Below are 26,824 nucleotides of genomic sequence, written 5' to 3' on the forward strand. Positions count from 1 at the left end.
ACCCTTTTATACTTAAAGCTTAACATAGACATCCAGAGTGGAAAGCAGTGCAAATAAATGCACACATGGCTTCAGTGTAAGCTGTTTCTATCACATTTAACCTGAGACTGAATTTTGTGTAATTTCTATACAAAACTTAACACAAGTATGAAAAAAAGTGTTTTTCATAGGGGTTTTTTTCCAGACCGAGCTCCATATATCGGTTGTTAAGCTTAACGTAGGAATGCTTTAAAAACATTCAGAGATGAACTTACACACTTCTGGGGCGATCGTGGCTCAAGAGTTGGCAGTTCGTCTTGTAATCGGAAGGTTGCCGGTTCGAGCCCCGGCTTGGACAGTCTCGGTCGTTGTGTCCTTGGGCAAGACACTTCACCCGTTGCCTACTGCTGGTGGTCAGAGGGCCCGGTGGCGCCAGTGTCCGGCAGCCTCGCCTCTGTCAGTGCGCCCCAGGGTGGCTGTGGCTACAATGCAGCTTGCCATCACCAGTGTGTGAATGGGTGGATGACTGGTTGTGTAAAGCGCTTTGGGGTCCTTAGGGACTAGTAAAGCGCTATACAAATATAGGCCATTTTACCATTTACACACTTGCTTTACTTCTCTGGGATAGCTTGCTTGCTTGGAGATGAAATGCTGGTTTGGCAGCACGTAGCGAGGCTGCAGGTGCTTTCAGTGTGAAAGCATCTGGAGACTGTTTTGTACGACACCTGTCGGCAGCCGCTTTATCGCGTAACGCACACTGCTCCGACGTGCTAAGTCGGAGCAGTGTGCGTTACGTGATAAAGCGGCGTCTATCCCTAATAAGAATGCAGGTGAATCTCCAAACTTTGCCCTGCCCTTTAGTGAGGCCAAAGTTTGAGCTACACTAAGGTTAGAAGCTACTTTACAGTTGGATCATAAGCTTTGGTAGTGACCAAAACAGTGAGTTTGCAATGTACCCCATAAAGAAACAGTGTGAGAAGCTCAGACACCCAGAAGGAGCTCAAAGTAGCTGTGGGCATCTGTTGCAGATCCCAGATGGAAGACTTCCATCATGGTTTTTTTAAGCATGTCTAACTTGATAGAGATTGACCGGTAAACCCACAGAAAGTGCTGAAAATATTCATCGTCTGAGGGATGGGTGAGTAACCTTCTTTAGCCTGCTGTTACCATGATCCAACATTGTATAAGTGGATGAAAGTTATTGAATTGATGAATGAATTTAATTATAAACGGAGTCCCATAACCTACAGCAAAAAGGACCATTTATTTAATGATACACTTCTTGCGAGGGTGCTTGACCTCTTATAACTGTATAAATCTAATAAAGAAAGATATGCTCAAAAGGAGCAATGTACGGTGTTGCAAGTCCTCATGTTTTGGAATAAACGATCATGTATTTAAAATCAATCTCACTAATTATAGGTTAGTTTTTAAAACACGAGTCAACAATATTATGTATTGAGCCACTCTGTAACACAACTCCTTGCGAGTTCACTTTAGTGGAATATTTGCATTCTGTGTGAGTGTTGTCAAGGAGGTTAAGCTATGTATGCGTCTCTGGCTTTGTTTATCTAACCCAAGAGATTCTGGGCCTTGTCAACTGTCACTAGGTCAGAGGTCACTGCCCATCTACAAATGCTAGGCAGGAAATGGTTGATAATGGTAATGAATTCAAATTTTTGACTACTTACTCTTATGTCACCTTTAGTTACACTTTGCCTGAAATTATGAAAGCAGTGAAAAAGTTGTAAGTCACTTATTTTAGTCTTTTCAGAAAACATCCTTTTTGACAGGGTTTCCTTTCAGACATGCCATTCCTTAAACACTTAGATGCTATCTTTTGGGGTCAAAGAAAGGTCATGAGAAGACTCATCCTTCTGCACCATTCAGTCCAAATAACTTTCAGTTATAACTAGTTGAAAAACAGCTTGGTTTTACTTACTTACTTTTCAAAGTGACTCTCAAAAAAGAAACAAACAAATACGTCTAAATGTATTTTGTGCTTTCTATTTGTCAGCTGGAAAAACTGCAGTGTAGAAACCAATGAATATTTAGTGGCTGTAGTGAGGTCTTAAAACTGCACTAGGCAGTATGTTTACAGTGGCAAATTCACAAAAATCACACAACTAGATAATTAATAAATAAAAGCAACATTAATTAACCCATTAGTGCAGTTTATGAAATATCCAGACAAATATTGACACTTTCTAAACGCTTCATATGGCACTCTGCATGATTCCAGTTTCTTTTTTAAAAGCATCAGACAATGGAAATGCTTTAAATGTCCGACATAACTTGTTTCCATTGTTAACATATGTAACCTGTTTTATTTTAAGTTATATAACAAGCATTTCTATGGAAGGCGTGTTTATTACACCACAGAAATAACTTCATCAAGCACATTAGACCAAAGAAATTTGAGGAACCGTGATAGACAAGAAATGGAACAGAAAATTTTCCTCTTGTAACATCTTGTAGAGTTTTAAGTAAGTTCCTCTTGCAGAATTATAACCTCTTACTGTAAAGTATGCGGTCCACAAAAAAAGAAGCAAAAAGCAAGAAGTCTCTCTTTCCTCCTCTTTCGGTTTGAGTGATTTCACGTGTTTGCATCGACAGGTTACTGGATTTATTTCTAAGAACCTTTTTAGTCGATAGACAAAACATATTTTCTAATGCATGTTTAAAGTATCTCTTGAGTAACGTTGCTTCAAGCACAGAGTCCAAAATTGTTTGTACTTAAATACAAAGTGTCCAGAGTACTCTTCAAATGGGCTTTAGAGGTTTGTGATATTAAGTGAGTGACAAAAATTGTGCTATCCTTGTCCACATTATATACAGATCTACATAGTATAGATTTAAAAATATTTACATCTCTAGACTAAAGACATGGAGGCTAATTGAATTCAGGAGTTAGCAAGCCTCAAGTCTAATTCACAAGAGACACTGCATATTGATTTTTGGAAGATATGGTTCAATTTTACAAGGCTTATGATCATAGAGCTGAAAAGTCTCAAAGATAGAAATGCATAGAATATGTAATATAGACTCAAAACACACAACTGAATGTTTAGCAGAACAGACCACCAGAACAGAGCAGACCAAATCTGCAAATGTATCAGATCACAATTTACGAATGGAGAAAATCAATAACTTCATGTGCAGTAATGTGCAAAAGTCTTGTATTAACTGCCATTTAAAAAAAATATTTTGCAAGGACAATGGGAAAAAAGTGCAGCAATTTTTCAAAACTTGTTCCAAGTGCATGGAAATACAGTGTATACGGTAGAAACAGTTTGTACAATTCTAGCACGTCTGAAAGACTAGATTTTGTATGACCACCTTTATTCTTTAACAAAGCCTGAAGTCTCTTTGGCTAGTTTTCTTATAATTTCTTTAAGTGGTCTTCAGGAATAGTTTTTCAGGCTCCTGTGAATAATTCACAGGTCAGTGTTAGGTGGCTTCCTCTGAAACGGGTTGGGTACAAAGCAGTCAACGTTGAAAGAAAAATTCTTGAAAGACCTTCGAAAACCTGAAGAACTATTGCTCAAAAGTACTTGGAAAAAATATATAAGAAAATCTGTTTCCTTGGAAGCAAATTATAAAAAAATGAGGGGTAGTCCAGTACATTACTTTTTCTTGATATTGTAAGACTGAAAAGAATATTTTAGTAATATTATCAGTACTTATTAGTACATTGTTGATTTGCAATAGATGTTCATATTTTATATATTCTTATGGGTATATATGTGTATTGTTTATTTATAAGGTTTATGTCCATAGTGCTCATTCAGCAATTTGATTTTTTGGAAGAAATACAAAGATAAATGAAATGGTCAACTTCAAAGTTAGCTTTAATTTTACCCAAGAGTCAGTTGAGGTAACTGAGTTGCTTAGAGGTTGTCAAAGCCCCGCAGAGATTATTCCACAATCCTATTTTGTTATACACTAAAGAAAAACTTCCATATCCCCATAATTGCCATATTATTAATTTCTAGATTATACAGTGTTGATCAAAATTGCCTCTAAGAAAAATGTAAGCATCCATTTGTCGATTCATTTGCTTTCATACCTTTACTGGCATTATAGATAGACATTATGATACGGCGTTCAACATGAACACCTTCACCAAAATGTTGTCTACCACCCCAACTGTAGGAAAACCCTCACCTCCCTTCTCTCACTCCAGCCTCTGACCAGCACCGCGCCGGCGTGCCTGCTTTCTTCCCGGCGTTAACCCTAACAAGCCTCCAATCTGATCTCCCCAGAAGCAAGGTAGAAGGTAAAGCCCTTATCTGCATGCCATTCAAAAACCCCTCCGGAGTATTATCATTCATTCTTCAGCTGCGTCTTATCATCCGCCACACACCCATCATGTTTTCTGTGGACGCCCAGAAGCTTCCTTCTATCAGCAGTGGCTTACTGCACTACACAGCCTAGGCTACCGCACCTGTCTGGGGCATCGCATGGACTCATTACCTCTGCCTTTATTGGGCTCAATTCGCTTCTTCATCAGAACACACTAACCCATACCAGACATACAAAATGTCAGAAAACACGCACACGCGGTGAGTCACAATCACACTGATCTACGAGAGGAACCGCTGCAGTGTAACAAAAGAGAAGGCGCTCAGCACACCGCTGAACACGTGTAGCTTCACTAATTATGCATTATGTAGAGGGGGAGGGGGGTGACAGGCACGTACATCGTATCACAGCAGTTTAAATGCTCCCGTAGTAATCTACAATGTTTCCATGGCACCCAAGTTTGGCTTCTAGTCACCATATAAGGGCTTTTATTCATATGTAGAAAAGGCACGTGCTGTTCGGGATCGATACTTAAATACTTAAACGCGGAATTGGTGAGTGTCTGAAGCTGGCTATGCACTACAGTGAGCAGATACAGGGTAGTACCGCCAAACTGACGCAGTAACCCGCATCAATAAGAGCCTCTGACAGGTCGGTTCTCTCAGTGTGCCCTCAAATGGTCGCCTATTTTGGAGTAAAGCGAAAGAAAGAAAAAAGGAGGAGCTGCTGTTGGCCAGGCGGTGACAGACGCCGGGGGGTGGACGACAAAACCAAGGTGATGCAACTTCCAATAACCCAAAACTGCCGGAAAAAGAACTTGTACACAGTGCATAGTGCGACCAAGGTGGCAGGATCACCTCTACACGGCCAGATCTCCTAACGACGGGCAAAAGAAAAAGTAAAAGTAGGTTGTGTTTCAGTTTTTCACCTCAGTGGTCTTTTAACGTGGAGTCATTAAGGAGCAACTTTGTCTTTTACCTCGTTGCGCGTCGAGCGGCTGATGTTAAAGGGAGACAATGCGCACAGCCGGCGGTCTCGGTTTGAAGTAAGGGTGATGATTGTTCTGCTAAGTGATGTCGAGGAGCTGTTATTTTAACGGCAGCAGGAAGAAACACGTGGCACTGCTTGTAACCCCTCCTTGTTACTCCTAGAAGGGGGACAGGGAGCATTTTTGGGGGGATGCTTGGAGATGATGTGGTGGTGGTGTTTGGGGGCGGGATAAAGATGAAGGGGAGGGGGGATTTCCGCGGTAGAATGTTCTTCCTACTTCCTCTCCCCTTTCTTCCTGTCAGGTACTTTGTCTCAATGGTGAAAGGCTTATATCACTAACAGAGACACTGTTGAATGAAATCAAACAAGCCCACGTTTTTAAACAGTAATCCAGATAACAAAAGCGTCGGTTTTTATTGGATAATGAACTACAGAAACTTAGTTGTAGCGATCTAACATGCTAGATAGATTTAAAGGTGGCCTCAATCAGCAGTTGTCCAACTTGATCAAACACATTTTTTTTTGTTCTCATGCAATCACATTACGGTGACATGGTTGTGTATGATCCTGTGTGCTTTACTGTGGCGCCTTTGTCAAAGTGGGTGGGAAGCAAGTGCAGCGGTCAGACTCTTTTCTTGGCACCTTCTTGATCATTCCTGACAGCTCTGTTGCTGCTATTCTTCCTTCCTTACTTACTTTGATGTTGTCTACCATTACATATCTGAAAATTGCTTGTGCTCATAGTGAACTTCTTTGAAAACAGCACTTTTAGTTACATGATTTGTTATGTACCTAAAAGTGCATAACAAATTATGTACCTAAGGTAAGATGCCAATCTTACATTTATTTAATTCAAGTAATGGTTATTGACCTCCTAGTTTTATTACTGATGACAAATGCTGTAATGGCCTGAAAATCACAAAAAATGATGAATTTCCTGTAATATTACAGCAAGTCAGATTATTATTATTATTATTATTATTATTATTGTTATCATCATCATCATCATCATCATCATCATCATCATCATCATTATTATTATTATCATTATTATTATCAGTGGTAGCAGCAGTAGTAGTATTTACAGGGAATTTCTATACAGACATGGAAAATTAAAAGTGTCAAATCCCTGATGATGTCAATTGAGACAACTTTCAGTTTTACATAAACAAAGATAAACATCAAATAAAGAGATGCTGTTTCATTGATGATAAAAATGAATCATGTCATCAATGGTGATTCTCTAGTTTTTCAATGCAGTCTAAGCTTCCCACTGATCAGTAAAGAATTAATGTGTTCTGTATACTTCAAGTGCATCGTCACAACTTATTTAAATTGTTTGTTGGGCTGAATGATAAATGTGTAGTATGTCAGCAGAGACTGTGCATGCATTAACAGCAGTCCAGCCCACTATAACTGGACCTGCCACCCATTTCCATTGAATCTTTTCTCCCACAAAAGTGCTTTTCTTTAACATTTTCTATTTGTTTTCCTGATGCACTGCTCTCTAGGCCACATGGATTCCTTTACCATGATCACAAGTCCAGCCTCCTTTGAGTGTTTTAAATGCTAGTGAAAAGTAAATTACCAATAAGAGTGTTATTTCAACAATATAATGTAGTAATTTAATGCTAGAAAATGAAAATTAAGCTTTTCCAACTTTGTTATGTCTCCAACACATCCTCATAGCTAAATAACAGAACAAGTTTATAGGTGGTGACTCCTGAACTGTCAAATATAACCATTCACATGAAATGCAAAAACATCATGTGTGTTATGTCAGACAGTCGCTCTGGCTCACATGGTTTCACAATGCACTTCCTGACACACCGTTCAGGTTTTCTACAGAACATACGTGCATCTGAACAATCAAAGTTATGCAAAGCGAAGGAGGAGTCTAGACAGGGCTGACAGCAATTCTGTTTTGATAGCTCAATTAAGGACATTTAAACTTTAAAATTAATAGCTTTGTGTACTTAAGCTATGATTCAGTGGCTTACCTGCATGTTTCTTGTTGGGGAGTGAAGGGGAAGTGGTGGTGTAGGAGGAAGCTCTAACATTTGGCAAGTGGTGAACTTGCTATCAGTAGTTAACGCGAGCCTTCATTTTTCCTACTTTATCAAATAGTTCATAAAGTTTTGTTTATAGGTGATAAAACTTGTTCCCCAGTTCTGTAAAGTTAGACCCTACCTGTAAGTTGTCACATTGGTTCCTTATGTTTTCATATGTAAATATGAAATCCTACCTGTCTGGAATTGGAATGCCAACATACAAAGAGCAGTTTCAAAGTCAAAGAGGCAGAGTCTTCAGCTTTCAGGACCCTCTTCTGTGGAAACAGCTCCAATTTTGGATTTAAGAGACAGACACCGCCCCTACTTTTAAGATGAGGCTTTAAACTTTCCATTTTGATAAAGTTTATAGTTAGGACTGGATCAGCTGACTCTGAATCCTCCCTTAGTTATACTGCATTAGGCCTAGGTTGCTGGGGGCTTTCCATGATGACTGTTTTTTTTCTTCACTCGCCTCTTACCACTCTCCATGTGTTTATACACCACTCGACATTTAATCATTAGTTATTATGAATCTCTGGCTCTCTTCGACAGTACGTGTTTTCTTCTGTCTCCTGCCCCTCATCTCCAACCAGTCATGGCAGATGGCTGCCCCTCTCTGAGCCTGGTTCTGCCAGATGTTTCTTCCTGTTGAAAGGGAGTTTTTCCTTCCCGCCGTCACCAAGTGCTTGCTCATAGTGGGTCGTCTGATTGTTTAGGTTTTCTCTACTTGAGGCAACTGTTGTTGTGATTTGGCACAATATGAAATGAAATAGACAATGTGAATTAAATAAACTGTCAGCTGGATGTGGCAGTAGTTAAGTCTTAACACGTATACCATAAAAAAGGTTATGATAATATGTTAATGCTCTGTTTAAAAACATGTTGTTGCTTACTTAATCTTTAATTAAATGGTAACTCAGGGGTTAAAAGTGTTGCAGAAGAACTGCATTGTAGTAGGTTATAAAAACTGAGCAGGGTCCAAAAACCGGTTAGTTGCCGTGGTGATGTTGGTGCCTTTTTGGATGTTATCTGGCAAACTGTGTGACAGCTTGAGAAGTCTGTGGTCCATTCATCTATGTTCACTCAATCATCATCTATGTTTCACCTTGTTACTTAATCATCAAGCTATAGAAAAACTGTATCCTTTGGCACTGATTATCAATCCAGATATCAGTCATGTGTCACAGAAGGGTTTCATGTGCTTGTAAGGTATCTTGAAACATATTTGTCTATAGCTTTGAATACCTGTAACTGTGGAATTTTCCCATGGCGGCATCAGACAGTTTTCACAGAATGCTCTCAGATATTTCAGTGTTATTTTTGTGAAGCGTTGGGTCGGACATGTCCAGATGGCTGGAATGCCCAGACAACTAGAGCAGAAGATGAGCTTTACGCACTGAAAGACATCAAGACAAAAACAAAAGAAAACTGAGCAAAAGATATGCAGAGAAGTAGCAACACAGCAACACAACATCAGCGGGTTAGCTGTGGTGTCACAGATCTCTGTAATTAATAGCTATAATTGCAGCTGCTTTGAAGTAGGATCAAAATGAGTAATTGATGGTGCTGTTAAGTAATGCATGAAAGCTTTCTGTTTAACTCCACCCTAAAGTGGAGGAGATGGTTTAAAACGATGGATGGATTCTAGCCACAATATATGTTACCACCACTAGGGGGCACCGAAGTTCCTCTTTCCTCTTGCTTTGTGGTATTTGTTCTCAAAGATCCAGTCATGAAAAACATCAGGTGTTTTTTGTACACAGCCCAAGTGGATGTGGTGCAAAAATAATCTGCAGGGAAATCAAAGGCAGCTCAAAGTGAGGAAAATTACTAATTCTGGCAACCCTGCTTATGTCCTGCATGTTTTGCTGGACTGACATATTTTGACAAAATCCACAGCAAAAACCTGCATGTTTTATCCAACTTGCAGAAGAATTTGACTGACTTTTCATTTTAAAGAAAAAGACTCCTTCTGAAATGACAGCACCTGTAAATTTACACTGTTTTGGATTTTTTCCACTCTTCTTTGCAGAATTTGTCCATGTTCGACGGGTTTTGAGCACAAATGGTTTGTTTATGCCAAAAATTCTCAGTTGAACTTGTGTCCAAATTATAACTAGGCCTGTTATGTCTTGGTTCACTGACATCTGACCTAAACCCTGTTAAGCTCGGTGATATCTGAGTCACGATGGCTTTCGTTTTTTATCTCTTACTCATGAGCAGAGGGAGGCACGACTAGCATGAGGGATCTTAGTCTGTGGACCCTTGCCCTGGTTGGAATTTAAACACTGACTTATTGTTCCAAAAAGGGTAATGCCACTACACTATTCAGCTACTATTGGAAGTCCATAGTAATAGGAGTGTTAGGAGCTGTAACCTCCAAAGCTTCATTCTAGGCACAACATCAAAGGTCTCTGTGCTAAAAAGAACTAAAATACTGCACAGAACCCTCAAACTCTAAGGCAAAAATGCTGATGTAACAATAAAGTTCTTTGCAGCCGATAGGACATCAAATCAAGCAATAAAGTTTCATCAAAGGATATATATTTCATCCATTCATGAAGGATCAACAAAGACTCTTAGTGTTTGAGGGTTTTCCAGGAATGGTGATGCTATTTTCAGAGAACCTGGTGGTCAGCAGGTAGGGCCTCACGATTATGACCAAAATGATTATTTTGATCAATATAGAGATCACGATTATTTGACAGTTTTTTTTTATTATTACACTTTCATATAAGGATAACACTGCTTTCACACTCATGTTGCGCAACATTCCTGATAATGTAAAACCTTTTGCCTAAAAAAAATAAATAAAAAAAACCTTCCTATTCGTCTAAATTCAGTGTATCTCGTAGAAAAAATATAACAAATAGAAAGATGTTTCAAGGCTTATCACAAATTAGTTCAACAGGGCTTTCACCTTCATACTGTGCTGTGTTCCGGTTCATTAATGCATGTTTGCAGACAAGTAAGTTGTTTATTCACCTGGCCTCAGTGCATCTCCTACAATCAAAATGTAAAATATTTACCTTCATTCATTCAGGAGTTAGACTAAAGCACTCTTTGAAGCACTTTTTACACTGGGAAGTAGTAGAGACTGAGTTTATTTATGATCATAAACTGCTTGAGATGTACAATCACAAGGGGTCCCAACATATATCAAAGTTGCTGTATGACAAAACACAATTGACAGAGTAAATAATGATGGCTACAGTTACTACAAGGATCTCTACACCAATAAACATACAGATGACGCAAGAAGAGATACAAACTGAAAATTCAGAAAATTACAACTCAGAGCCAGAATCAAGTTGTATTAGCAGTATAATGCAGTTGTTTCTGTCCTGTTTCCATTTCAGCATTGCGATCTTATCTTTTAGTATAATAAAAATAAAAGTAACAGCCATCCCTCCAATCCTTAAACACTGTGGCCGCTCCACCATTTTCCACCTCCCAGCACACACAGCAGCACACACCGCATTCCATAAACGTCTGGGAACTGAGGACACCGCTTGCTGGAGCTTTGGGAGGGGAATGTTTTCCTATTCTTGTCTGATAAAGGATTCTAGGTGCTCAATGGTTCTGGGTCTTTGTTGTATTTATTGTTTCATGATAATCCAAATATTTTCGGTTGTGAAAGGCCTAGACTTCTGGCAGGCCAGTTCAGCACCCAGACCCTCCGACTCTGAAGCCATGCTGTTTTAATGGGTGCTGTATGAGGTTTAGCATTGTTGTGCTCAAGTATCCAAAGCCTTCGCTTAAAAAAGGATGTAATTTGGATGAGAACATGTTGCTCTAACACCTGCATATAACTTTCAGCATTAATCGTGGCTATCCAGATGTGCAGGCTGCCTATTCTACAGGCTCTAATGCAGCGGTGCCCAACCTTTTTTGCGCCACGAACCGGTTTATGTCCGACAACATTTTCACCGACCGGCCTTTAAGGTGTCACGGATAAATACAACAAAATAAGACCAGTACCAAAGAAAAAGAAGATTTATTCATAACACACAGGAAAAGACCCAGGGAAACCAAGTTAACAATAAAAACGATTAAAAAAATAACAATAAAAACCCTAAAAAAACACAAATTTCACACCCGACTCAACTTTTGCGGCCCGGTACAAATCGACCAGTCCGTGGCCCGGGGGTTGGGGACCGCTGCTCTAATGTACGTCCATACCATCAGAGATTCAGGCTATTAAACTGAATACTGATAACAAGACAGATGGTCCCTGTCATCTTTAGTCCAGAGATTTAGAAACAGAGTGGCCTTTTGACCCAGCGAAGACAGCAGTGTTTCAGGGTCATGTTCACATATGGCTTCTTCTTTGCATGGTGGCACTGTGAACTGTGTTCACAAACAATGAAGCGAAAGTGTTCCTGAGCCCATGCAGTGATGTCAGTCATCATGTTTGTTTGTTTGTTTGTTTGTTTGTTTGTTTATTAAATGCAGTGCCACCTGGGGGTGCAGAGATCATGAACATTCAATACTGATTTTTGGCGTTATCTCTTGTGCACCAAGATTTCTCCAGATTACCCAGATCTTTTGATGCAGACATGTATGCTAATGATGAGATATTTTAAAGTCCTCACAATCAAGGGAATTAGAGAAAGGGACATAAAATGTATACTTTACTGTACTGGAATAAGTGTACCTTAAAAACACTTAATAGATCACAGTGATTAGAGGGCTATTTAATTACCCACTGATACAACCTTTCTCATATGACATGAGATGATGTGAGCATTTTCTTTTGTAGCATATGTCTGTAAAGCGATGTGTATTTGTGGTGCTTTAAATCGTTATTATCTCTGGGCCAAAGTCTCCATTCCATTAAGATAAAAGAGGTCAGGCCCTCTTCAGGTATGCATATGCCCGTGTGTGTTTTTATTGTACCGGCTGCTTCTCACTGATTGTCGTCAGAAAAGGTTTTCTCTGCTATCTGCATTTCTATATTTAGCACTAATTTTACCTGTTGTCTTGGCAGGAGATTTGCTCCTATTGATGATATGTTTCTGTGTTTCTGCAGCATTCTCCTTCCACTCAAACTAGTGTACAACAGCAGACGATATAATTTAAATGCCACAATACAAAAATAATAAATCACGTTTGTGTGCTTCACAAATCCCATATCTTCTCATTCCCAATGCCATTGTGAGAATTCTGCAGTCCACAAGTAATGCATAGTTTGCTGGCTCTATTTACTGGATGCTGAACAAAGGCCCAAGCATAGTTACCGCTGTTTTGAGTACCCTCACAATGTCTTAGTCGTATTTAGAGGCATTTCTGTGCACAGAGTGAGGAACAGACTGCCTGCTATGACAAAACGGAGCTTGTGAAGCTCCAATCGTTCTGCTGCATATTGACTTTATTGAAAGTAGACACGGCCGATTTGCAAAAAATATGATGTATTCTAAAAATGGGTGCTGTTTTGTCTTAAATCCGCTGCGTTGTACTTCGTGTCTCACAGTGCTACAGTGTAGATGTAGTGTACAAATCAAGTACAGGTTGTGTGACCGTTCCACGCAGGAGGCTGCGTTGCATCTGTCTGGTAAATAAAGGAAAGTAATTCATGAGTTCTTCTTGCATGGATCCATCTTAGCTCTTTTATTTGCTCAAGCGATGGCTCAGCAAAAATGTAATTACAACAAACTATCTGTCATTTGTGAACCTCGTTCCTTGCAATTCTTTGACTCAGCAGGCCGTTTTATCCCCAGATCAATGGGGCCCCAACAAAAAAAGAAAAAAGCCGCCTATGCATTGTGTTTAATGTGTAACTATCCAGGGCCATCATGGCTTTTTTCCCACCTTGATAAACAGCATAATTCTAATGCAGCATTTAGGATACGTGGATTAACTTTGAAATATATTAACTTCATTTTCTTTTGCTTTGTGAGTTTGTGATGGAATTAACTTGAAAGCACAAAGCAAACCTTGAGCCTTGACTTTTGAGCCCTCTTTATTATTACCACTTGTTATTTCGCCATGACCTCTGTCGTAACTCATCTGTCACCTTTATGAACTTATTTAAATTTAAAGATATGGAAAGTCAAGAGGTCATAAATCAAGGCAAGGAGAGGCCTGAAGTGTCGGGTTTTGTTTGAGGAAAAGGATTTTGTCCCAACCCAACGCTTTAAGGCAAACTTTATATTGCACATTTTCAGACAGCCTCCTACTCTTTTACATTTGGGGATTCACAATGAAATGCAGTTTCTTTTTCTTATATTGTTAATCATGTTAGCTATCTTAGTTTTATTTATTAGCATGCATTCGTTTTCAACATAAAAGTAGTGCATGTACTTGGGCACAAGTGTGAAAATCTGTGATTTTTCTTTAATCTTTGCAAAAAAGGAAACATTGGACTTCATCCTCTGACAGCATCAATGCTGAGGTATTTTATTCTGGACTGGAGAGACTGGCTGACACTGGTACTCACCAGGGTCTTGTAGTTGCCGTCGCTGAAAAGTGTCCATCCTCAGCTTCTACCTCTATTAACTACTTATTAATTTACTCATGTTTTCATTGATTAAAGAATCAATCAGAATAGTTTCTTAATTATCCCCATTACGATCTACTCACACAAGAATATCCCCCCCCCAAAAAACTATTAGAATTGAAAAGTAGCCTTGTAAAAAATCTAATTAGATTTTTAATTTTGTAAAAAGTTTACCGAGCAATATTCTGCTTTATGGAACAAGGCATGTTGTTGTTAGCTGTCACATAGCTGTGAAACAAGTTTCTAACCTTTTTATTTGGAGGTTCATCAGGTGTGAGCTCAGGATTGTGTATGTTACACATAAATAAGATTGTGGCCAGTTTGTTATTGGCTTTGGCACTGAGACATACTGTCCTGGAAAGCTCTGCTCTTAATGTGTGCCAGTGTGTTCATGATGATTAAATTGAAAAATGTGTTTGTTTGTTTGTTTTGTTTTTTTGACTGCCTGATGCTTTAATGCCAGGGACATTTGTGACAATAAAACCAAAAACAGGGAGCCAGAGAACTGCAGGAGCAAGGAAAAAGTCCACAGAAAGGGTTCTGGGGATCAAGCAGGGGACGAGGCAGGACAAAGTACTCGCTCAGGAGTTTGACCTAAATGCAGAGCTGAGCAGGAGGATGCTTCTGAGGGTGTGTTTGGGGCCCAGCATTGAAGACGGAGCAGTTCAGGAGGCTGGCCCGCAGGTTGGCAGCGGCATCAGAGGTGGCCAGAAGTGGTGACGGAGGTGTTCTGGGGGCTATATCACCACTTCTGGCCAGGTGGCCAGTGATGGAGACGAAGACCCTCTAGAGGCTGGCATTTACGAATGAGGGTGACCCGCTCATGACAGGAGACCAACAACAGAGGCAGGGACCATCTGAAGTCCAGTGGTCAAAGAGACCTTCTGGAGGCCAAACAGATGGTCAGCAGTGGAGTCAGAGACCTTCAGATGACTCGCAACAAAGGAGAATGTCAGGTGGATGAGCTGGAATCCGCTCACAAAAGAGTCATCCTGGCTCAATCTTAGGCTGTTCAGACTCGGGGTCAAACAACACAAGTCCCTTGGGCTCAGATTCTGGAAGCTGGGCCTACACAGTGCACACAGACTCCTCTGGCTGGAATTGTGCAGGGCACACGGTCTGCACTGGCTCGGGATCTGGCAGCTCCTGCTCAGGCTCGGGATACACCAGAGGCTCAGGACAAATGAGGGTCACCAGCTGAGGCACAGTCTCGGAGGCATCCTGCACAGACTCTGGATTATCCACAGAATCTGGAGTAGCACAAACTACCCAGTTAGTCTGGATCTGAACATCTTGTTTCTTTTGGGTGGTGAAAGCAGAAAACCATTATCCATGGAGCCTAACTACCTAACAAAAAAACTCCTCTAATGTAAACAGGTTGTCTCTGCTGGGGCTGTGCCTGGTCAGACCATACTGTCACTGTCTGTAGGTCCTGAAGACTGTGTGAAGTTCAGGACCCAAAATGGTTTCTACAAAAGGGGAAACCGTTTATTTGATAGAGTCCAAAAGGCAAAATATAAAATGATTTAAGAAATTAAGTATAAACAGAACTATAACTTGGAACAAAACTCAATTGCAAAACTGGCAAAATCCTGAGAATGTAAACCTTGAGAAATCAACCAGGAACCACGTACTGGAAAACGACAAACAAACTAAGAGCTGTTGATCAGTATGGCCATGCATACAGATCAGTTTGAATGGTACTCAAAAAGCTTTTACAGAGAATTTTGTGCCAGAAATGATCTCTTTTTTTATGTTTTATAAAGTTTTCCCCTTTTTATTCTGCAGGCTTGTGATTCTTTTGCTCTTTATAGTAACTTCCTGTGCATTTCTTCATACAACATCTCAGTACGGTAGACTCGGATTGTGATATATCGAACTCTTAGAGAGTGTTCTTTATTTGGACTCGATGTTGTGATGCGTCCTGCAACCAACTCCTGACCCGTTTAATTTATAAAGAAATAACTAAGCAATACCTGCTCACGAAACGGCTTTTCAGTCAACTTTCCAATTACTTTTGGAGTGCTGTAATTCCTAAACCCTCCCCCTAATTTGGTCGTTAATAACCTCAAATTAAAAATGTCAGTCTGCACAATAAGCTCATATTCATCATCATAACTCAATATGATTTTTTTTTTTTTTTAATACTCCTTAAATTTTGAAGATGTCCAAGTACTTTTACATACAAGGGTGAAAGACATGAGAGGTAACCAGAGGCTGAGGAGCTAATTCTTACCGGGTTTATCATTAATGCTGTGTAAGCAGTCGGCTCTGAACCTACTTTGCATCATCCTTGGCTTTTTGTGGTGTAGTCGGGGCACGTATTAGTGTTCAGTCTGCAGCCTCTCTTTTTACTAAGGGAAATGTTTAAATTCTCTAAAGAGCCTACGTCATCCAAACCAAAAACTTTTTGTTTTTTATCTTTGAGTTTCACCTCCTGAGCCCCTCTTGCCAAGCTCATTGGTTATGAATATTTCTGCTCTTCTTTTTTTTTTCCCCTCACAAGCATCTTAGTGGTGAATGGGGCAGGGAATAACATAATTCTCATTCACAGTTAATCCATTAATCCGCTCCTCTGTGGAAAGTAATATAAAGTTCAAAACCAGAAAACACTTCATTTAAAACGATAAAACACAAAAAATCTTAGAGTTCTCACATTTACAATAATCAGACAGTTTTGGGCGTTTTTTTTATTGATAAAATTACTTCACGTTCGTGACAAGGTGGTACCGTGGGACATTATGCAGTCTGTGCTTGGAAGCTACTTGTCTCACAAGGGCCAACAGACACGTCAGGTTTCAGAGTAAGTTGGACGTAACCTCTTGCTGCCACTCCTCCCTGGATTGCCCAATAGGCTTGGCTCAACTCTTACCTTATGTACATACATTACCCAGCCAGTGAGATGGAGCCAGAGCACGGTGATTTGATCAAAGACTTCAGCCTTTGTGTCAGTGAGTTTCTCACGGCTGAGCTGCTAGCCCTTTTTCCTGACGTACAAGGTGGTGCTTTGGTTGTGTGGTTTTTCTCTATTCAGACATCATGTTGTGGATGGTAAGGATCAGTTTTTAACCTAGTTTTGTTTCTTCCCATCTTTTTATCAGTGTGCATCATGGTGTGTATGATGGTTGACCCCAGGGGGAGGCATTTTTTCCAGTCCCTGTAGGCTCCCGTGTATGTGACATGTGTACATGTGTGGGGGATATGTTTTTCATGCCTGTAACAGTGAATAGTGGCTATATTTGGCCACCTTTTCTCTCCTTTTTTCAAGAGCGCTTTTAGTATAGTGAAGTTTTTTGGGGAGGTTTTTTGAACATTTTTATTCCCTGAGCCAAATAAAGGGAGACATACTTCAGATTTGAGGGATGTCCAGTTCATATCGGTTTGTGTTTTGGACTGTTGGAGAAATATAAGCTGCTGGGAAGACTGACTTTTTCAGGTTTGGTAGACCAAATCAGTAATTAATTCATGAGCAGAAACAGCTGCAGATTCATCTGTAGCAGTAGTATTTATAGGTGTATATCTATTATAAACTACTGTTCATGTTGTTTGCTCTGAACATGCGTGCAGGGATGCAGTGAAAGGTAAGTGCCCAGATGCGCATTTCAGAAACTTTTCCCTCAATCCAAAGTATTTTCGGCCACTTTTCTTCCAGATCCAGGCTGAGTGTTCTTTTCCCAGTCTGGCTTCCATACAGCAGTAGTCAGTGGGCAGTCTAAACGTTTCCCTAACAGTTAATCTCTTTACACAAAAGGGCACTTTGTTATGGCAGCTGCCTTGCTAAAAAAAAAAAAAAATGCAAATCTGTTGTTTTCTGAATTGTTTGCCTGCATCCTCACAGACGCTTTACCAGTTACGTTCCCACCTTTTCTTTAACTGACCATAAACAGTTGATGTGTGTGGGGTTTTTTTGTTTTTAAATTTTGACCTCAGAGCAGGTCGTGTACTAAGACTGACGAGCTGTTTTGAACATGGCCAAACGGGACAAGAAACTAAAAAAAGTGTTGCTTTGCCTCCCCCCCTATCCCCCCCTTACCCTACCCCCTTCTCCCCCCCAACTCCTGTTCTCCCTCCACCCCTCTCTGCCTGTCACGTGTTCTTTTCACAGCATAGAAAAGTTTCTGGATTAGGGCAGAATTAGCACAAAGCAGCAACGCCACTTCAGCTACACTTGCAAGCAGCACAGAAGAAGGGGGGACAGAGACGGAGAGAGCGACGCGACGGGGGTGAAGACGCTCCAGCGAACCTCGGCCACCTCAGAAAACTCCAAACTTTGCTGGGCGAGAAGCAGACGAGTCCATCCCAGACACAGAGAGAGAGAGAGAGAGAGAGCACGAGAGAGAGAGAGAGGCAGGGGATCTTTGCCGACGAGGTCCTGAAGGATGGAAGAGAAGCAGTTTGCTGGGATCCTGGTAAGTTTCACTTTTCTTCAGTAAACACGTGTGCGCACACTCGTGTTTTTTAAAAGCAGTAACATGTGGATGCAAACACATCTCAGCTGTAGGCCGCTGGTGGGATGCAGCTGCTGGACCACCAGTTGAGTCACCCTCTGGCTCCCCTTTTGAGGCCAGGTGGTTTGGCTTCATTTCACTAGGGGACCATTCACAGGACTCTAACCTGTTATGTGTTCAAAAGTAGGCTGTTGTGCTCATACTTTCCTACTTTTTCTCCCGTTTTTATGTTGAAATTCTTAACTTGGGATGAGGATTCACAGGTTTCTCACTGAGTAAAAAAAAAAAAAACGGCCGCAGTTTCCCAACCAGGGTGATTATCCTGTTGGTGTTTATGTGCAGGAGACGGAGCTGTCACCCCCTGCTGTTCACAATGGCACTGCTTAACTACACATTAGCAACTAAACACGGTCCCAAAAGCCCCCAAAGTTCATTTGCAGGCATAGAAGCTCTCCTCTCAGCACACTCTCACCAGCTATCTGATCTCTGCAAGAGCTGAAAACAGCAAAAGTGGATTCACTTTTTTTTTGTTTTGTTTTTTTTTATTTGGAGAGGAGGTGGCTGCTGATAAAACATGAGGCCAAGAGGTAAATGTGTCAGTGTCAGGCCTACACTGTTGGGGAAGCTTTAAATAGAGGTTTGGCGTCATTGGCAGTCTGGTCACCTCTCCTTCCGTCTCTCTCTCTCTCTCTGGCTTTCTCCCTTTAGTCCGTCTTGAGACGGCGATAACTGAGCTCCAACTCTCATCTGACATTCTTGCCTGTTTGAAGCCTTGCTTTCCTCCCCGCTGACATTTTTCTCTCTCTCCGTCTCTCTCACTGCCGCATCCTTTTAAGATGTATATCCCCGTTAAAATGCAAACACACCGTCTGAAGTTAAGAGGGCGCCGTTATCAGCGTCTCTCCCGCACAAACATTTGAAGGTGCTTGGAGTATGGAGATATAATTTTGTATTTTTTTTGGCTTTCAAAAATTGTGTTTGTTTGTGTTGGAGAGTTTACAGCTCAGTGACAGATAGCCAGTCAGTTGTTTGATTGCTTTGGCACTGCTGGGTATTTGGGGGGGAAAGAAAACCAAAAAGTTCTGTGTGTTTGGCTGTAGCTCAACAGGAGATTTTAAATGACTGTGTCAAGAGGTAGGTGTGAATAGTCTTGGCTACATGTGCCTGCATTTAACTGAAATGTAAGTGGCACTCTGTGGCCACTAGGAAGTTACAGACCTCACGCACACAGCGGGCAAGTATAGAGGAAACAACTGAAGTATCAATCAAGTGTTTCTGTAGTTACTCCTCACAGTCAGCAGCGGTGTGAAGGCTAATAATAATAAAGTAAAGTGAATGGATCAATTCAGGATATTGTACTGTTTCAGTGCAAGCTTTATCTATTCATCTCACCTGAGAGAAGTTAAAATTCTATCATTTGTAATCTTTAAAGTGAATTTTGTCGACTCAAAGCGTTGGAAGCCATTCTGCTGTACTGCTCAGTGAGTGCTTTACTTAAACTGCTTCTTTATGATGATTTAACACATTGAAAAGCATAATGGAGGCACAGAGCTGCAGGTAGATCGTACGCCTCCTGCAGCAGTGATGGAAGACAGCAGCTAACACACACACACACACACACACACACACCACACACCACACACCACACACATTGTTTCTCATGGCTGGGATTGTTGTCTTCAGCATTTGTGGACAGTGATGTCAATTGTGTCTTAGAGATGGCAACAACAGATAAAAGAAAGCGTGTGTGTGTGTGTGTGTGTGTGTGTGTGTGTGTGTGTGTGAGAATCTTGCTCTCCCATCGCCAACTGTCACTTGTGTTTTTTCCCTCCCTCCCTCTCCTTGAGCTCTTTTTTTTTTCCTGCCATTTCTGTCTCTCCATGTTAGACCATGTTCTCATCCAGAAGATGATTTTGAATTTATGCAGTTATTTATCATGTGACTCAGTCTATTCATCTTTGCCTCTATTCAGAGGGCGGAAATGGTCTTTCTCCCCTCATTGTTTGATTCCACTCAGCAATACCCGTTTTTGAATTGTCTGGTTAAATTTATTTATGCAGGTCCAGGTGGTTGGTGGATGGACCAGTCACCGTAAATCTCAGGACACACAAGGCGCTCGCTTCCTGCTACTGCTTGGCTCGGCTGGTAGCCTTCTGCTGGGACTCTTTCTGTTTCAAACTTTACTCCCTTGCTCTTTCACAGCGGTCAAAAGGGAGCCCCGTCTCCTCAATCTTCCTGCGTTGTCTTTGACTGCCCTGGAAGTTACCACTTCCACTGAGCGGATGAGCAGATGGTGCCCTGGCACAAGGTTTTACCACATGGATAGCTGTCTCTTTGTCTTTACTCCTTAAAGCGTCTGCTGTTAAGATGTATGTATGTGGATGTGAGAGTAGGGAGGGGAAGGAGGAGGAGTTGGACTGAGGTTTTGCTTATATTTCTGCTGGGCGCTGTATTGATATGTCTGGCCGTGCTGGGCCACAGCTGGCCCTCCATCACCATCAAGGCCAAAGGAGGAGGAAAAGGTCAGCGAGGACTGGCTACTGATCAGAGTTTAATGTTGGCAAGCCTTTAAGAGTTTGCTTGTTACTTTTCGTCCATAATTGCTGAGACATTTGGACTGGGAGGGATTATCAGCGATTCTAAGCTCAGTTTCTCGAACCCTAACATTCTTACATGATACAATTTTTGTTTCCCTCAAAACTGAAACTTTTTGGCACTCTGTGATAAGATGATGTTAATTCCCTAATGTCAAATTGTTTGTTGCAGCACATTCTTGAAGCTACACTGTGCGTTCAATGCAATTGTCAAGATATTTTTTTTTTTTTTTTTTTTTAAATGCTGTTTTTCATCCATGTTTAGTTTAAGTTTTGGACGAAGTAACCAAAAACTACAGAACATAAAGGAGTGATTTCCAAGTTACAACATTGCCCTCCATGTTTGTGCATCTAAGGATGCACATGCACAGGTGCAAACAAAGGGTTTTACCTTCTGACAAAACTTAAAAAAGAGAAAAATAAGGCAATGGAAAAACTGCATGAAATTAGATGCAATGCTACCCCGAATCATACAAGACATATTTCTTTGTCTATGTAACTCCTCCTGTGTGTTAGCTAATTATTTTGTAACTAATGTGTTTGAATGCTGCCAATTTGCAATTATTTTATAGACTGTAATTCCTATTGGCATGTGATGTAGACAGTAGCACAGAAGGTCCTTGGAACAAGTTATTTCCTGATCCGCTGCATTCTTTACACAGATTTATACTCCCAGTAATGTAAAAAGTTGGCCTATACAGTTATATACACGTACATACATTTGGCATGTACAGTTACTCATTTAATCAGTCATGCAACAAAAGTTATGTCACTTTATTATACAGGAATGTGTTTTTCTCTGTGCCCCCTGAGTGGTGAACTTTGTTGTGTGTGTGTGTGTGTGTGTGTGTGTGTGTGTGTGTGAGAGAGTCTGTTTCTCACTATGTTTGTGCGCGCGCCATTTCCCAGGGGTTGTGAGGCTAATGTGTGCTATAGGCTGTGAAGTGGAAACTAAATGGAAAGAAATAGTGGGACCCACAGCCACAACCTCCCTGAGGTCAGGATACACACACACATACACACACACGCATGCCTCCACGCATACACGAGGCACTGACACAGTTTAGAATACCACATAAACGTATTTTAGATATCTCAGCAAGCACTCAGATATGAAACTCGTTACCACCACCACCACCTGGATAAATACAGATGCACACCCACAAACAATCTGGCTATTTGTACATACTGACACACGCAGAACAAAACTCACACATCCAGTCTTTATGGCTCTCCTCTGTGTGTGGAGTAAAGGCTGCCAGGCTGTGACTTTTGGTCTGAAAGTGTAATAAATGCAAGCCCAGAGGATATATTTGGGACTTAGCAGGGATGGGCCGAGCCTTTTAAAGAAGTGATTCTTTTTTTTTCCTGGCACATCACTTTGTTAATAGCCCTGCTTCATGTGCCTGAGCCTGTAAATGTTGCTAAATGTTGTTTTTTCTTGTAGTTTCTGCCCCATGGAGCTGCCTTTTGTGAGTACAATGTTGACCATGTGCGCCTCATACTCCTCATACACTTATTACAGGTGAAACAGCCTCTCTCCTTCTTTTTCTCCACTTATGTAAGAAACATACTGAGTTGCCAGTCAGCCGGTTTAGTTAACAGCAGTGCTCAGCAACCGTGTTGACTGCCTTTGGGGCGAAGGGCCAACAAACAGATGTGAACTAAGAGAGACTGATCTCTGAAGGCAGGTCGGGGGGGAGGAGAAGTCAGACATAATTTCTGTTTTTGATTTCACTCCACCCTCCAACTGATCGGCTGAATGAGGAGGGGGAGGAAAAAAAAGAAATACAAGCATCCGCACGGGTCACAGGCGGCGCCCAGATTCAGCTGCTGTGGCGAACGTACAATTGAGCGACAAGGGCCGCAAATGCCAAACACGTCCACTGCTGGGCACTCTTGAAAAGGTAACCCACCACCAACCAACCTCCCATGTATGTTCACACACATAGCAAAGAGGGGGGAAAAAAGGGGACTCCATTGTGTTTCAGAGCTTTTTAGATTTCATTTGGAAAAAACCGCTCAGGCTGAAAATTTCGTATTCTGATTTTCTTCCTCGCCACTTCTTCCACTTTTTTTTCTTTCTGCTCGTTCAATAGATCCTACTCCCTCCGACTACACAAAAAGGACGAGCAAGTTAAAAAGCGGGGACTTAACACTTTTTTCCATTTTCATCCTCTGTAGTCAGTGAAATTATGGACAGGGCTGTGACATTGTGTCTGCACAACAGAGCCCCTAAATCTCCCCCCGTTTCTTTGAGCGTTATTATCATTTTCAGCAGTTTCCATCTAAACTTTTTTTCCAAGGCCTTTTCACAACCATATTTAGGTAATTTGTTGCGCTTGAACCCAACCTGATCTCTGAGGGAGGAGGTGGGTCTTTTCTGGACGGCCCTCTAGTACGTGGTTACACCCCTCCCCAGTGTTATTTATCACTTTTCTTCATTTCTTTGTTTCCCCCTCTCTTTATCCCTTTTCATGGGATGGAGTCTATAGTATCATTGGGTGCATTCCATCACTGCCATCTGTGTTAGCCATGATGTCAACAGTGGGATGGATGGTGGATGGATGGTGTGTATTGTCAGCATATAGAAAGTACCGTATAAAGATTTAAAATATAACATATTTTAACATATCAGACATATCAGTACAAAGATATAAAATGTCCCATTTGACCTCTGACCTCTACCTGAAGGTCAACAGAATGATCTGAAGGTCAAAGTGATAATAATGCCATGTAGAGCTTTTTAAAACTGTTTCTTTCTTCTTTTGTTTCTATTGACAACATATATTCATAATTTTAAACTATGTTTAAAATTCTAATGCCTTTTTGTTTGGATTGGCAACATTAACGAAATGATAATGTATAGGAGGTATTCTGAATATCCCGTTATAGTTTGCATCCAAATATCATGTCACATCTGACCCCAAAATCTGTTACATCCATAAAGAAAGTATTGTTAAGAGAAAGAGCTGCCTAGTCAGTCTGATATGCTGTAGTATAATAATAAATAAATAATACATAAAAGCTCCAATTTCTCATATGCAGTTATTTACAAATCAATACCTATTATTCATTATCTGTTCATACATAATGTTTGTGTTTCTGTTTGTGTTTTTACTGCACAAAATACAATACTGTTCCCTTAGAAGTAAATACTGAAGCACTCCGAGAAGATTGCGCTCTCGGAGTGCTTCTTGTTTGGTATCTGTATCAGGTTGTCCTAATGGCTCCCTGAAAAGTCTTAAATGGATACAAAATGCTGCACAGAGAGTACTAATGAGGACTAGAGAGAGGGAGAGAGACAGGTCCTTTTTCTTCCATACTTGCCTCTTACTGGCTCCCCGTTAAATCAAGAATTGACTTTAAAATCCTTCTCCTTGCATACAAAGTCCTGAATGAACAGCTCCCAGTTTAGCTTTAGGAGTCAGACACCATCTTTGCTTTTAAGATTAGGCTTAATCGGTCCTTTTTGGTAACGCTTTTTAGCTGAAGCTTGATCACTTGACCCTAAACCATCTCTAAGTTATGCTGCAATAGGCTCTGAAGGAACATCCAATGGTTGTCTTCTTCTGAACTCCCCTCTTTTTCCTCCAAATATGTTCATCTTCCACTACTACATGTTATTAAATAGCAGATGAATCCTGTCTGAACCTGCTTGTACTGCAGGTTTCTTCCTGTTAAAAGGGGGTTCTTCTTTCCCGTTGTCGTTGAGCGCTTGCTCATAGGGGACTGTCAAATCAATAGGGTTCGCTCTCTAATATTTTGCAATATTAAACAGAGCAATGAAACGGAACAAAAAGCAAATGAACAATAAATTACAACAAGGCCAAAGCTTATTTTAAAGCATAATGAAATAACAGGAGGGCTATTGTTGTCCCTCAAACCACAGGTGCTCATAGAAGGGTAGTCAAGGTAGCTTTAATCTCTAATGCTCTAATCTTCAAGTCATTTCTGAAAGGTTTGTGTTGCTTATAGACTCATAGTAGAATTGTAGTTGGTGTACAGTGTGCATATGCTTTTGCCATAAAGAAACATGTTTGCCTATTTGTTCGAGTGGCTGTCTTCGAAGATGTTTTTTTAGCGAGTGAAGCTGTCACGTCTCTTCCTGGCCGTTTGTTGCTCTTCCTCTCTCGCCACATTTTAAGCGCGACAGTGACTTTTGCCACGTGAGGCCAACTTCACTCACATGTTCCCCACTTTCATCCCCAGCAATGGTCCCATATGTTTGTCAAAATGTGTATGTTGTGTGCTTTTTCCGGCCCGATTTGTTCCCGTGCCTTCTCTCCAATGAGCCCCGCGCTCCCCCGGGGTCCGAGCTGAAGCCTCACGCTATTTATACAGACCGAACAGCTGGGGCCCTCCCAGCCAAAGCAGAGAGATGAGGGGTCAGGGGGATGGGTGGAGAATTTATCATGGAAACTTCAGGTTAAACCAACCGTTGGAAATGTCTCTCTCTTCCCTCTTTCTTTCTTCCTTTGTTTTTTTTAATTCTCTCTTCCTTTCCTTCATTTGTCTTTCTCTCCTGGGTTCTCAGGTGCTGGCTAGGCCAGTTTGTGTTCAGGTCAGCTGGACGGCTGGACAAACATCACTCACTAATTTAAGTCTTCGTCATTCCATTTCCCATCTCCCTTCTATGTTTTCTTTATCTCTCTGTTTGACTTTTGTTTTTGTCTCTTTGTCCACAGCTGATGTTTTTGCCCCCCCCCCCCATTCCAATTAAAGAGCTAGCTGTTTTGGACTGAATAAAAAAGGTTGATTTTCCCTCTGACTGCGCTTCAACACATTTTGTCCTTTGTAGCGCCAGACAAAGCCAAAGTGCGGTTGCAAAACTGATCTTTTTGTGTTTTCCTTCTTTTTTCCCTGCTCTGTGGCTCCTGCGGTGCTTGTCCTATTGTGAACCTCAACCCTGTGAAGTTCTCTCCTCGCTGCTCTTCCGTACACTTATGTCATCCCGTCTTCTCTCACAACCGCTCGGGCCTAAACTCTGTGTCAGATTCTTGTCACATGATCCGCTCAGGAGGCAAGAGAAAGTCGGGGCTTATCGATGCTTCAGCTGGAGGTCTCTTTCACAGTCAGACGTCCCATCACAGGCGTGCTGAGCTAATGAGAGGTGAAGCGATATTAACCTAATTGCTGTAAGGACAGATATATAGATTGTGGAGGATGTAATAAGTCTTGACATGATGTTGGCTCCCTGTGAGATTAGCGGTTCAGTGCGAGTGCATGTTGATCGGTGAATGCTAAAGGGCAAGGAGACATGCTGTCAGGCAGTGAAAAAGGTATTTATTCAGTTAGCTAAAGCCCAAATCGCCAGAAGCATATAGTTACACTGAGGGTTTTTTTTGTTTATTAATGGATATAATGGAAAGATTACCTATATATTAGGATTGCAAACAGTACTTAGCTCCAGGGTACACTGGGTGTGGGTTTGCGACCAAAAGTCTCCAGTGTGGTTTTGTTTCCTCGTTCACATGGCTTCAAAGGACACAGAGAGGAAGTGGATCTTTAAATCAGCACAGAGCCCTTTTTTCTTAAAAATTGACTGGATGGTCTGTGCTGTTCCTTTGTGTAACTTCCTGCTCTTCTCATCTCCTGTGTGCTGCTCGAGGCAGTGCAAGTCAGAAATAGACCTATACTTAGACTACATGGACTGGAGAGACCCTTCCAAAGCGTGCTCTGGTCTGTCTGGTAGACTCCCAAGCACTGGCTTTAGTAGGCACAGTAGCTGACCAATACAGTGTAAACAGTGAAGCTACACTTTGTGGCTGCAGATTAAAACTTACTCGAATGCACGTTTATTATAAAAATGGCACAGTGTCGGGCTGGGCCTGTATGCTCCAGCTGACAGATGATGACTGTGATGTTTATTGTCATTGCAAGTAAGTGCTGGGATTAACAAACAAGGTCCTGAGTGTATGTACAGTACTGCGCTAGCTATGAGTTCCATGTGCAGAT

The 26,824-nt window shown here is 41.2% G+C and overlaps 1 protein-coding gene across 1 annotated transcript in view; it reads left to right on the forward strand.

The window, feature by feature from the left end:
* Positions 1-4,131: 4,131 nt before the first annotated feature.
* The window catches only part of slc6a9 (solute carrier family 6 member 9), an 81,854-nt gene continuing 59,161 nt past the window's right edge, over positions 4,132-26,824 (forward strand). Inside the window, exons 1-2 of the mRNA XM_031730720.2 lie at positions 4,132-5,188; positions 17,930-18,233. Coding sequence (XP_031586580.2) covers positions 18,204-18,233 — 30 coding nt within the window. The 5' untranslated portion in view covers positions 4,132-5,188; positions 17,930-18,203. The remainder of the gene's footprint in view (positions 5,189-17,929; positions 18,234-26,824) is intronic.

This window comes from Oreochromis aureus, linkage group 18 (genome assembly GCF_013358895.1).
Source record: "Oreochromis aureus strain Israel breed Guangdong linkage group 18, ZZ_aureus, whole genome shotgun sequence".
NCBI classification, from domain to species: Eukaryota; Metazoa; Chordata; class Actinopteri; order Cichliformes; family Cichlidae; genus Oreochromis; species Oreochromis aureus.